This window comes from Cervus elaphus, chromosome 21 (genome assembly GCF_910594005.1).
Source record: "Cervus elaphus chromosome 21, mCerEla1.1, whole genome shotgun sequence".
Classification (NCBI taxonomy): Eukaryota; Metazoa; Chordata; class Mammalia; order Artiodactyla; family Cervidae; genus Cervus; species Cervus elaphus.
This window is the reverse complement of record NC_057835.1, coordinates 7,637,002-7,649,652: the sequence shown is the minus strand read 5'-3', so window position 1 is coordinate 7,649,652 and position 12,651 is coordinate 7,637,002. Positions and strand designations below refer to the sequence as shown.

The following is a 12,651-nucleotide window of genomic DNA, read 5'->3' as shown; positions in this document are numbered from 1 at the left end:
CTTGTCAGCCCCAAGTCTAGGCCATAATCTAAAACCACCTGATACACAAACACTAAAATGTAATCCAGTCTCAAGAGGAAAAGAAATCTAAAGGAAGCTGACTCCAATGGTGACTCAGAAATTGGAATTAGCAAGCAAGGACTTCAAAGAGCTGTTATTTTCAAGGACATATAGGAAAATTCATTCATAGTTAATGAAAAGATAGGAAATGTCAACAGAGAAATAGAAACTATAAAAAAGAGTCAAATGAGAATTCCATAACTAAAACCAGAATATCTGAAATAAAATCTCCATGGGACTGGGTGATCAGTAGGATGGAGATGAGAGAACAGTCAGGGAGACTAAGGACAAAACTTCCCCAGTCTGAGGAACTTAGAGAAAAAAGATTGGGGGGAAAGAGAGAAAGAACAGAGTCTCTGGACTCAAAAGATTTAACATGCACAGAATGGAAGTTTTAAAAGTAGAGAAAAAAAGAGCAGAAAAAAACAGCTGCAGAAATGACACACATTCACAGACTCAAGAGGCTCAGTGAAGCCGAACACAGTGAACAAACCACAGCCAAGCACATCCCAGTTACACACTGCTGAAAGCCAAAGATAAAGAGCAGGCCCCGGAAGCAGCCAGAAAAAGTGACACATGACACAAGACGAAGAATAATTTGAAAGGCCAGTGACATCTCCTTGGAAGATAGTGAAAGAAAGCTTTAAGGTGCTGAAAGGGAAAAAAAAAGGAAAAATGCCATTGGTTCAGAGTTCTGTATACAGTGAAATGAAGCTCAATTCATTTTCAGATTTAAAAAAAAAACAACACCCCAAACTAATCAACAGGTTCACATCACAAGAAATGCTAAAGAAGTTCTTTGATAGATAATTCAAGAAAGGTCTTTAGGAAAGAACAAAGAGCACTGTTTGGGGTTAAATATAAGATTTCCCCCTTACTTTCCTTAAAATGCTAATTTATGAGATTACTAACATATATGAATATATATGACATCTAGAGCAGAAAGGATTGAGGTGGTAATTTAAAGTGAAATACAAAGATTAAGTCTAAGTAGACAGCATCACCAGCTCAATGGACAAGAGTTTGAGCAAGCTCCAGGAGATGGCGAAAGGCAGGGAAACCTGGAGTGCTGCAGACCATGAGGTCACAAAGAGTTGGACACGACTGAGCGACTGAACAACAAGATGGTGAAAAGTTAAAGATGTACAATGTAATACGCAGAGCAATCACTAAAAGTATGACACAAACGGTATTTCTAAATTGCAAGTTTCGGGGGGGGGAGGTTAAACAAGAGGAAGAGGTGCAGAAGGTAAGCCCATGGCTTCACAGCACCAGCCCCCTTCACCGAGAACCGGCTGGGTGCCCCAGGGGCTGCTGCGTCCTCCAGTCAAGGTGAGGTGCCCGGGGGACCCGGGACCCACACAGAGCCAGCGCTGCTCCCATCGGTCCCGGCGCCCCCACACCCACCTCACCTGCCCGCCCCCTTAACCTAAGGCCACTGGCCCTCCACGGTCCAGACGGGAGGGCAGATGTCCATGCCTGCTCCACTCTTTCTCCACGTTTTCAGGGATAACCCTGAAGACGACATTCGGGGAAAGGGAATTAGGAACAGAGAGAAGGAGAACTGTGCCAGAGACGGGTGAAGGGAGGGGTGACGGCAGCTGCCTGGCGAGTCTGAGGATTTCGCTGTGGGTGCTGGGGGAGGCCTTTGGATGCTAACAGATAAACGAGTGGATTCCAGCTGCAGGGGAGCTTCATCCAAAGTTCTCTTACAAACAAGACAAGGCAGGGAAGCCCACAGAGTGAGGAGGAGTGTAGGGGCGGAGTAGCCAGCGACCCCCCCTAGTGGGGAGGGGCCACCCCAGGGTAGAGACCAGGACACTGGTCCTGGACTGGGGAGAAGAGGGCTGGGGTCTTGCACCCACCCTTTGCTGGGTGCAAAATCCAGGCAAGTCACAGGGTGTTCTGAGACTTGAGTGAAAAGGGCAATGGTATCTCATCCTTGAGAATTATTGTGAGATCAGCAAGGTAAATGGTCTGTGAAGCCACGTAAGTACAAAGGGTTCAGTTCAGTTCAGTCGCTCAGTCATGTCTGACTCTGTGCAACCCCATGAACCGCAGCACGCCAGGCCTCTCTGTCCATCACCAACTCTAGGAATCTACCCAAACCCATGTCCATTGAGTCGGTGATGCCATCTAGCCATCTCATCCTCTGTCGTCCCCTTCTCCTCCTGCCCTCAATCTTTCCCAGCATCAGGGTCTTTTCAAATGAGTCAATTCTTCGCGTCAGGTGGCCAAAGTATTGGAGTTTCAGCTTCAACATCAGTCCTTCCAATGAACACCCAGGACTGATCGCCTTTAGGATGGACTGGTTGGATCTCCTTGCAGTTCAAGGGACTCTCAAGAGTCTTCTCCAACACCACAGTTCAAAAGCATCAATTCTTTGGCGCTCATACAAAGGGTTAACTTTTATGAAATTTAAGTTTAAATCTCCCCAGAAATTTGTTTACTTCACACAAAACCAAGCTGCAGATCTGAAGGTAAAGCAGAGCCGCACCTGTAAAGGTCTGAACATCATCAGGGTGTGAGGTCCCCACAGGGAAGGAACAGGTTTGATGTAATTTTTCATAGAAAACAGTTTAAATTGTACATTAAGTTCCTACTAAATTTACTATTTATTTTTTATTACTGGGAAGGCAAAGGCCCCAAACATTTTACACTGAAAATACAGGAATAATTGAAAAACAGGCTACTCTTCTAGATAAGATCGAGACCAGCAAGATGGCAACAAGAAGGAAGATGCTGATATGACGACTAAGGGGGAATTCAGACACCACCTTTGAGAGGAATTTGGGGAGCAGATTCAAAACCACCTGAAAAATACAGTGAAGAAGCACAAGTAATCTCACGTTATTAGTCAAACCTAGAGTTTTTAATCTAGAGTTCACATTTTAAGATAAATGAAGAATCAGAAAGGATTAAAAAAAAAAAAAGCCTGTAGAAGACATCCATAAGACATCTACAAAATGTCAAAAAGATGTGCCTTGCATTTTGGTATCTGGACAGTAATAGCTACCACTTTTTTTTTTTTCTTTTTTCCTCTTTGCAGAAGCCTTTATTGAAATATTCTTCTTTTGTAGTTTTAAGATTAGTGAGAGCTCCTATTTATTCTTTTTTTTTTTAAGCTACCACTTTTAAATGTGAATAGTTAGCTTTTTTAAAAATTTTTTTTAAATTTATTTTTTATTTTTTAATTTTTTTCAAAGGAAACCGAGTGTTTATCTACAAGAATAAAACTAACTAAAGCACAAACTGGGAAACAAAACTAGACCTAGGTTCTAGGTGGGCAATAAGGCAGTTAAAATAAATCTAACAAATATGTTGAGAGGAACAAAGAATGAATAGATACACAGTCTTAAACAGAGGGAGATAAGATGATTTATATAGGTAAAGATTAACTATAAAGCGGGGGGGGGGAATACAGTACGAAAAACAAACAAAGGAATAAATGTAGATAACAGAATTAGGAGGATTAAAAATTGTCAAATTAAATTTAGAAGAAGACTGAGAAAAAAAAGAAAAAGAAAAAAAGAAAAGTTCTACAGAACTGCAAAAGCCAAACGTAGAAGAGAAATTTTATAACAGGAGTAAAGATGTCACAGACAAAAAAAAAAAAAAAAAACCCTCAAAAGCTTCATTTGATTCCATAGTGACAATAACATTGAAAACTACTGCAGTGGTGGTGAGGGCGGGATGAAAGAAAAAAAAAAATCCAAAAGAATCTACAGAGCAAATCAAAACAGAGGAACAATATACGTTTATCTTGAGTCACTGCGGTCAGAATCCTTTTCTTCACTTGTATTCACAGGCCACCTCACCTCCCTCGGATACCCTTCATTGGTGTGCTGATCTCTGGGCCTGGTGTGGGGGCACCTTACATTCTAATCTGGTCCCACTCCCATATGTTCTTGCCTCCGAAGTCCACAGCTATCAGAACTAGTGCGTTTTCTTTTGTTGTTGTTGTTGGTTGATTGGCTGGTTTGCAGGTGGGATCTCTCAATGACTTATTTATATATTCCACAGACACAGAGTCTCCCTAGGTGATTGTGTGGGTTTAATCTGCAGTTTGCACACCTGGTAGGGGGTTCTGGGTCTTCTTCCTTAGCTACACTGCTGCTGAGTTTCATTGGGGTTTTACTTCCATTTCTGCATGTGGTTTGTCCACTGGGGTTTGCTCCTGAGGTTGCCCTGGAGTCCTTGGGTTTGCCCCTTTGAGGGCCAGGTGTGGAGGTGGTGCAGCAGATTGGGTCACAGAGGGTCTGGCAAGCGCCACGTGCTCAGGTCATAATTAGCTTTTTTTAAAAACAGCAATTGATCATTTTCTGTGCCCAAGACTTCCAGGTCCCCTGTGGATCTTCAGATGAAACTTTATTTTCTTTTTTTTATTAGTTGGAGGCTAATTACTTCACAACATTTCAGTGGGTTTTGTCATACATTGATATGAATCAGCCATAGATTTACACGTATTCCCCATCCCGATCCCCCCTCCCACCTCCCTCTCCACCCGATTCCTCTGGGTCTTCCCAGTGCACCAGGCCCGAGCACTTGTCTCATGCATCCCACCTGGGCTGGGGATCTGTTTCACCATAGATAGTATACATGCTGTTCTTTTGAAACATCCCACCCTCACCTTCTCCCACAGAGTTCAAAAGTCTGTTCTGTACTTCTGTGTCTCTTTTTCTGTTTTGCATATAGGGTTATTGTTACCATCTTTCTAAATTCCATATATATGTGTTAGTATGCTGTAATGTTCTTTATCTTTCTGGCTTACTTCACGCTGTATAATGGGCTCCAGTTTCATCCATCTCATTAGGACTGATTCAAATGAATTCTTTTTAACAGCTGAGTAATATTCCATGGTGTATATGTACCACAGCTTCCTTATCCATTCATCTGCTGATGGGCATCTAGGTTGCTTCCATGTCCTGGCTATTATAAACAGTGCTGCGATGAACATTGGGGTGCACGTGTCTCTTTCAGATCTGGTTTCCTCAGTGTGTATGCCCAGAAGTGGGATTGCTGGGTCATATGGCAGTTCTATTTCCAGTTTTTTAAGGAATCTCCACACTGTTTTCCATAGCGGCTGTACTAGTTTGCATTCCCACCAACAGTGTAAGAGGGTTCCCTTTTCTCCACACCCTCTCCAGCATTTATTGCTTGTAGACTTTTGGATAGCAGCCATCCTGACTGGCGTGTAATGGTACCTCATTGTGGTTTTGATTTGCATTTCTCTAATAATGAGTGATGTTGAGCATCTTTTCATGTGTTTGTTAGCCATCTGTATGTCTTCTTTGGAGAAATGTCTGTTTAGTTCTTTGGCCCATTTTTTGATTGGGTCATTTATTTTTCTGGAATTGAGCTTCAGGAGTTGCTTGTATATTTTTGAGATTAATCCTTTGTCTGTTTCTTCATTTGCTATTATTTTCTCCCAATCTGAGGGCTGTCTTTTCACCTTACTTATAGTTTCCTTTGTAGTGCAAAAGCTTTTAAGTTTCATTAGGTCCCATTTGTTTAGTTTTGCTTTTATTTCCAATATTCTGGGAGGTGGGTCATAGAGGATCTTGCTGTGATTTATGTCGGAGAGTGTTTTGCCTATGTTCTCCTCTAGGAGTTTTATAGTTTCTGGTCTTACATTTAGATCTTTAATCCATTTTGAGTTTTTTTTTTGTGTATGGTGTTAGAAAGTGTTCTAGTTTCATTCTTTTACAAGTGGTTGACCAGTTTTCCCAGCACCACTTGTTAAAGAGGTTATCTTTTTTCCATTGTATATCCTTGCCTCCTTTGTCAAAGATAAGGTGTCCATAGGTTCGTGGATTTATCTCTGGGCTTTCTATTCTGTTCCATTGATCTATATTTCTGTCTTTGTGCCAGTACCATACTGTCTTGATGACTGTGGCTTTGTAGTAGTCTGAAGTCAGGCAGGTTGATTCCTCCAGTTCCATTCTTCTTTCTCAAGATTACTTTGGCTATTCGAGGTTTTTTGTATTTCCATACAAATTGTGAAATTCTTTGGTCTAGTTCTGTGAAAAATACCGTTGGTAGCTTGATAGGGATTGCATTGAATCTATAGATTGCTTTGGGTAGAATAGCCATTTTGACAATATTGATTCTTCCAATCCATGAACACGATATGTTTCTCCATCTGTTTGTGTCCTCTTTGATTTCTTTCATCAGTGTTTTATAGTTTTCCATGTATAGTTCTTTTGTTTCTTTAGGTAGATATACTCCTAAGTATTTTATTCTTTTTGTTGCAATGGTGAATGGTATTGTTTCCTTAATTTCTCTTTCTGTTTTTTCATTGTTAGTATATAGGAATGCAAGGGATTTCTGTGTGTTAATTTTATATCCTGCAACTTTACTATATTCATTGATTAGCTCTAGTAATTTTCTGGTAGAGTCTTTAGGGTTTTCTATGTAGAGGATCATGTCATTTGCAAACAGTGAGAGTTTCACTTCTTCTTTTCCTATCTGGATTCCTTTTATTTATTTATTTTTTTGCTCTGATTGCTGTGGCCAAAACTTCCAACACTATGTTGAATAGTAGTGGTGAGAGTGGGCACCCTTGTCTTGTTCCTGATTTCAGGGGAAATGCTTTCAATTTTTCACCATTGAGGGTGATGCTTGCTGTGGGTTTGTCATATATAGCTTTTATTATGTTGAGGTATGTTCCTTCTATTCCTGCTTTTTGGAGAGTTTTAATCATAAATGAGTGTTGAACTTTGTCAAAGGCCAGATGAAACTTTATTTTTACTACTACTTACCAAGTATGCCCACCAAGTATGTGCCCACCACAAGCATGAAAACTAAACACATTTCAGATGACTTTACTTAGTCCTGGAGTATAGGTAGGACTCGTGACCCCACTCTTCCAGGGAGGCTAGGTCGCTCACCCAAGGCCATGCATGTGTGCTCAGTCGCTTAGTCATGTCTGACTCTTTGTGACCCTATGGACTGAAGCCCCCAGGCTCCTCTGTCCATGGGGATTCTCAGGCAAGAATACTGGAGTGGGTTGCCATGCCCTCCTCCAGGTCAAATAGATTTCTCGAAGGCCAGTTTTGTATGATAAAGTCAAGAAGCAAACACGACAATATCAAGTTATAACAAACATGCAAAACAACAACAACAAACACGCAACATCCAGCACTCCCCCCAGACCCAAGCTGAAGACAAGGCTATGCATTACGGACACAGGATGAGGACATAGCAGGCCAGTACAGGCTCTGGCTAACGCACACTGGGTGGCCTGCCTCTAGCTGCCACAAGTGCCCCTGGAGAGACTCACGCTCACGGAAAACTGACAAAACTGCTCCCATGGACGCTGTGATCACAGAGGGCCACAGTGGCCAGACGCAGCACATTCCAGATGTAACAGCACAACAGTGATAACCCATGGAAACTATGCCACCCTTCAAAGTCCTTGAGTGGGGGCCCCTGTGCCTAAGCCAGAGATGCTGCCTTTGTTCTGGGGGACTTTCTCTGCCTGACACTCAAGCAAATATAAGAAAACTGGCTGCAGGAATTCCGTGTAACAGTGTTTTTCTTTCTTCTTTTTCCTTTTAAACTAAACAGTGTTAAGAGTTTGTCCACCAGTCATAATCATAGCCTGGGAGCTTACTGACTTTAGCTGGGTCTCAGATCAAAGTGCAGTGTGACAATTGACAGCCTGTGCCCTGGACTCAGGTGGACTTGCCTTGAATCCCAGGTCGTGACCCGCGGTTGGTCAGCCACCTGGCCTGTTTCCATTTCCTCACTTGTAAACTGATGATGACAACATCACCTACACCTCCAAGGACCTTGAGGGTTCAGATGAAGTACTGTGTGAGAGTTCGTGGCACTCAGTCCACACTGGTTTTCAACGCTGTGATTTCTACAGGTGACTGCAGAGGATGGAGACCTGCTTCCGGTGAACAGTGTCCATTTGCTGGGCTTCCTGAAGCGCCCAGGGCCAGGGGGCCTTCCAGGCAGACACTTACTAGGTCAGTGTTCTTTAGGATCGAAAAGATGAGGTAAACTGTGTACATACCACTTATGTTTGTTTGTTTAACCTACCCTTCACATGTGAAAACGACAGCTTAGAAACAAGGATCAATTCCCAAAGGTTTAAAAAAACCATGGCTGAAGCAACAGGAGCTTTCATCACTGCTGGGGATGCTGCACGGGCACATCCACGTAGAAAAACAGGCGCTGTCGGCACATAAAGCTACAGCCTGCTCGCACGCGGATGCGTGAACATGCACCCACCAGGCGTTTGTGCACACGTGCTCCCCAAAGACACATCTAGTATGCCCACACAGCAGCGGCCTTGATGCTGTCTGTGTCTCAAAGCCCCAGGATGGAAAGTGGTAGAAGAGATAAACCACGGTAGAGTCATAAGCGGAGCACATACAGCAAGGAGAATGAGATACAACTAGCTGAATAACAGTGACCTCAGACCAAATCTTGGGCGAAAGTAAGTCATCAACAAAAAAGCACACACTGAATGGGGGCGTTTACATAAAGCTCAAAAACAGGCAGAACCGACCTGTGGTGAGCGGTTACCCTTGGGGGTAGCACTGACTGCAAAGAGGTCTCCAGTGAGTTTCTGGGGTGCAGGCAATGCTGTTTTCTTGTTCTGGTTACTTTGCCCTTTATGAAAATTCAAGGAGTTTACTTCTTGGCATGTCTTTAAGTTCGCATCTTTGCATGTCAACAAAAAATTTTTTTAAATAACAAAAATTAAGGTACAAAATTTAAATGGATAACTTTATTTATTGCATTCATTTGTCTAAAAGGGATTTAAGAAACCGCATGTTAAATGCTTTCCTGAGATAAAGCTGACAATTTCTTCCTATAAGGAAGCACAGATGTCTTAGTCACACAGAGCACTGCTCAGCAATGCTAACTTTGAACATAACCTCCAAAGGGGACAATACACCCGTGGTTTATGTGGTCTCCTTGGCACAGTATCTGCCACACAATGAACTGAACCAGCAAGAGACTAAATGATTCCTTCACTAAAGAATATTCAGTGCACTCTTATAACTTGTCAGGAACACAGTACTAAATGCTAGGGCACACACTATGAGAAATTCCCTACGGAGGGATTTCTTACACTTGCCAACAGGCTGCTGAGAGTTGGACCTCATTCTCCTCAGTGAGGCACATGTACGAACAAGGACCCGGGACAGGAGGAGGACCGGCCTCCCAGTCAGAGCTGACCCATCCCAGTAGGACCCTCTGCCAACGAGAGTCTCTGAGAGCCACTGTTCCTAACTTAGGACACAGTGAAAACAAGCGGTGGTCCCATCCCAGAGGAGAGGAGCCCATGAGAACCTGTGTCTGTCTGCAGTGTTTCTCTTACAGCAGACAAGGAGAATGGGATTGGGGAACATTTTTAAGTGACCTGGGATAAGGATTACCCAAAATTTATTATTTTCTTTGAATCCTGCATATAATAAAACTTTTGGAGAAGTCACTAAAAGATTCTATTTTCTTGTTTGTGATTCATTGTTACATATAGCTATCCAGGCAAGCTATTTTTTTTTTCAGGCAAGCTATTATGTTACAAAGTTATATTTTATTTGGTTTATTTGGTAGCCATATTCTACATGTTCCAAATACAAAGTTAAGCTTCATTTCTGACTAATACAAAACAAACAGGATAAACTAATACTCAGTGACCTGTGCTACCTGTTCACAAGAGAACATCTATAAACTGGGACCTGATGTTTTTATACATGCGTGTGTGTGTGTGTGTGTGTGTATAAAATACTTGCACTTAGCCCTAAACCCTCACCCGGGACGCTCTAGGGAGCTACTCCACCTTCACGCCGCCATCCTCCAGCCACGTCAGCACTGCCGTGTGCCGAGCATGGGCTCGGCGGCTGTGTGGTCCTCACTGGGTCCCGGAGCCTGGCCTGAGGGTCGGGCGACACCGAGGTGAGTATGACGATCCCTGTCCTCAAGGAGCTTCAGTCTAGTAGGGGATGAGACGTACTAGACTGTGAGCTCCTCGAGGGCAGGAAAAGTGTCTGGTCCTCCTGCCCACTGACCAGCACTGGCCCAGCCACACGGTGCCCAGTGTTGGGGCAGCCGACTGGACCGGGCCACGGCCGCCTGTGGCTGCGCAGGGTGAGCATGGCCAGAAGCAGCCAGAGCTCCGGACAGCCTGCAGGCAGAGCAGGGAGGAGGCCGAGGAGGATGCCAGGGCCCATCTTGGCAGGCGCAGGCGGGCGCCTTCCAGGCAGAGGCGCAGGCTAGCATGGCCACGGTGTGAGAAAGGGCAGGAGGGTCCCGGCCAAGACTCGAGAAGCCCCAGCTGCTACTCTGGAAGCCTCTACTTGACAGGGGGCGGCAGGAACCCACTGAAAGCTGCCCTGAGCAGGGAGTTCGGGTAAGACTGATGGGTGAGGCGTACGGGGCGGGGTAAGCAGGTCTGCAGACATGGAGGTGAGGATTCCCTAGCTGGTCAGCTGATGCGGGCAGGCAGGCAGGGAATTACTGACGGCTTCCTGATGTCGGTGGAGACAAAGACCCCACCATGACCCACAGAAGGCGAGGGCAAGAGCCAGGCAGAAGAAGCCACAGCAGCTCTGCTCCAGGATACACAGTGTCCTGCAGCGGGGAGCCCAGGACAGAAAAGGGGCTGGTGAGAAAAGGCAGAACCGAAGCTAACGGCAGATGGAGCTGGGAGCAAAGCCACAGCGGGTTAAGAAATTGAACCCAGAGGGGCTGAGGGGACGAGCACAAGTTGATCGATACCCCGAGTGACAGGGAAGGACGCACGCGGAGCCCGGCATCAAAGTGGAGAGGTTCAGGGACAGAAACTGTCAAACTCCGAGGAAAGGTCAGCAGGGAACCAGACACACGTAGGGGCAAACCATGAAAGAAAGCATGTCTGAAAGCGAGCCCCAACAGAGGCAGTGGATACAGCTGAACTGTACGGAGACTTTCAGCCTGGAGAAAGCCCTCTCAAGAGACCCCAGGGGCCATCACAGAGAGGCCCTGCAGCAGGACAGAGGTGGGCGGGCTGGTGGGCGTTGCAGCAGTCACAGTGCGGCCAAGGACGTCGACCCCTGCCTCCTCCGCCGGACTTCAAGATCTGGGGTCAGGACTGTGCATGCTCCCTCTGGACCCACAGAGCCTAGCCTAGAACCAGGAGACGCAGCAAAACAACTGCTGACCAGACGACTGGCTCCCAGCTCGCACCCAGGCCCTGCTCCCTCCCTGCATCATTTTCTGTGCTAAGCCAGGCTGGAGAGGGTTCAAGCCCTGGGGGTGAGGGTGGGCTACAGGAGCTGCCTGGGCTTCTGCACCCACATTCACGATTTTTATGAAAAAAGACTAAAACACAGCAAATAAAGAAACTTACCTATGATCAGGGAGTACCCCAAATAGGAGCCAGGTGATTTGGCACATTAAACCATGGTGCTGGCTGGCTGGGTTATGTATTATATTAAAGTGTCCTGCTGATTCAAGTATTAAGCCTCAATCTAGACTTAATTCAACAACTGCTTACTGAGCATGGATGAGGTACTGGTCCTAAGCTCTGCCCCGGGGCTACAGGAATGCGTAAGCTGGACGAAGGCCACCCAGTGGCGGTCAGCTCCTTCAGCCCCTCTGGGCACAGCACACTAGGAGCCCCGTGTGCTCCCCCAGGGCATGGGGCTGCTGCAGGCTTGGGTCTAACGGCGCCGGTCACAGACCGAGCAGGAGCCACAGAAGGCAGCTGAGCGGGTAAGGTGGATGTCTGAACTGTGGTAACATAAGCACTCAGAAGGTACCACAGGACTGGGTGTGTCTCTTCTGGGGTGGGTGGGATTAGGGTGGCGACACCTGAGCTGGGCTGTGAAGACTGAAGAGGGGCACCCTGGGGGCAAACAGGGGCAGGGGTGGAAGGAAAGGCAGTGAGCAGTGCAGGTGGTCAGGGGCTGGGTGCAGCTGGAGCGGAAGGTGGAGTGTGTGCAGAGAGATGGAGAGCTGAGCGGGGACCAGGTCTGGAAGGGCCTGGGAGCGGCGCCGAGCAGTCAGGCCAGGGAGATCTGATCACCTTCTCAACTTTAGGAAGACTCTAAGACACATGTTTCTTAAGACTAACGAGGTGTAAAGAAACACAATCAGTAAGGTAACTGTGCCTGCCTGAGATGTACTGACAGGAGGACCTGCAGGGAACGGCGGCCGAGGCCCTCACCCACCCCTGCCCGGCCTGGCCCCGCCCCGCCCATACCTGAGCTGAGCCTTGAGCTCAGTGAAACGGGGCCGCCGGCTGGGGTCGTACGCCCAGCACTTGGTCATGAGGCTGTAGAGGGTGGGAGGGCAGTTGGGAGGCATGGGCAGCCTCTCCCCATTCTCGATGCGCCCGATCACGTCATTGTTCTTCACGCCTTGAAAGGGCTTCACACCATGCATCAGGATTTCCCACATACACACACCTGCGGGGTGGGAGCAAAAACACAGCCGTGAACTTCGCAGGAGGAGGGCAGTTCCCACGTTTCAGGGGTGACTTCAGAGCTGGCACACGGGCCAAGTAAAGCAACGTTCAGTTAGCTCTGCTATCAAACAGAAACAGGAATGCTAGTTTGTAGGATGGGAATAATGACACAATATTATCAA

The 12,651-nt window shown here is 46.1% G+C and overlaps 1 protein-coding gene across 22 annotated transcripts in view; it reads right to left on the bottom strand.

Annotated features, from left to right (window-relative positions):
• Positions 1 to 12,651, bottom strand: part of PTK2 (protein tyrosine kinase 2) — a 208,497-nt gene that overhangs the window by 28,183 nt on the left and 167,663 nt on the right. For all 22 annotated transcript variants that reach the window (XM_043879905.1, XM_043879898.1, XM_043879900.1 and 19 more), the window contains one exon: positions 12,266 to 12,470. In XM_043879905.1, coding sequence (XP_043735840.1) covers positions 12,266 to 12,470 — 205 coding nt within the window. The remainder of the gene's footprint in view (positions 1 to 12,265; positions 12,471 to 12,651) is intronic.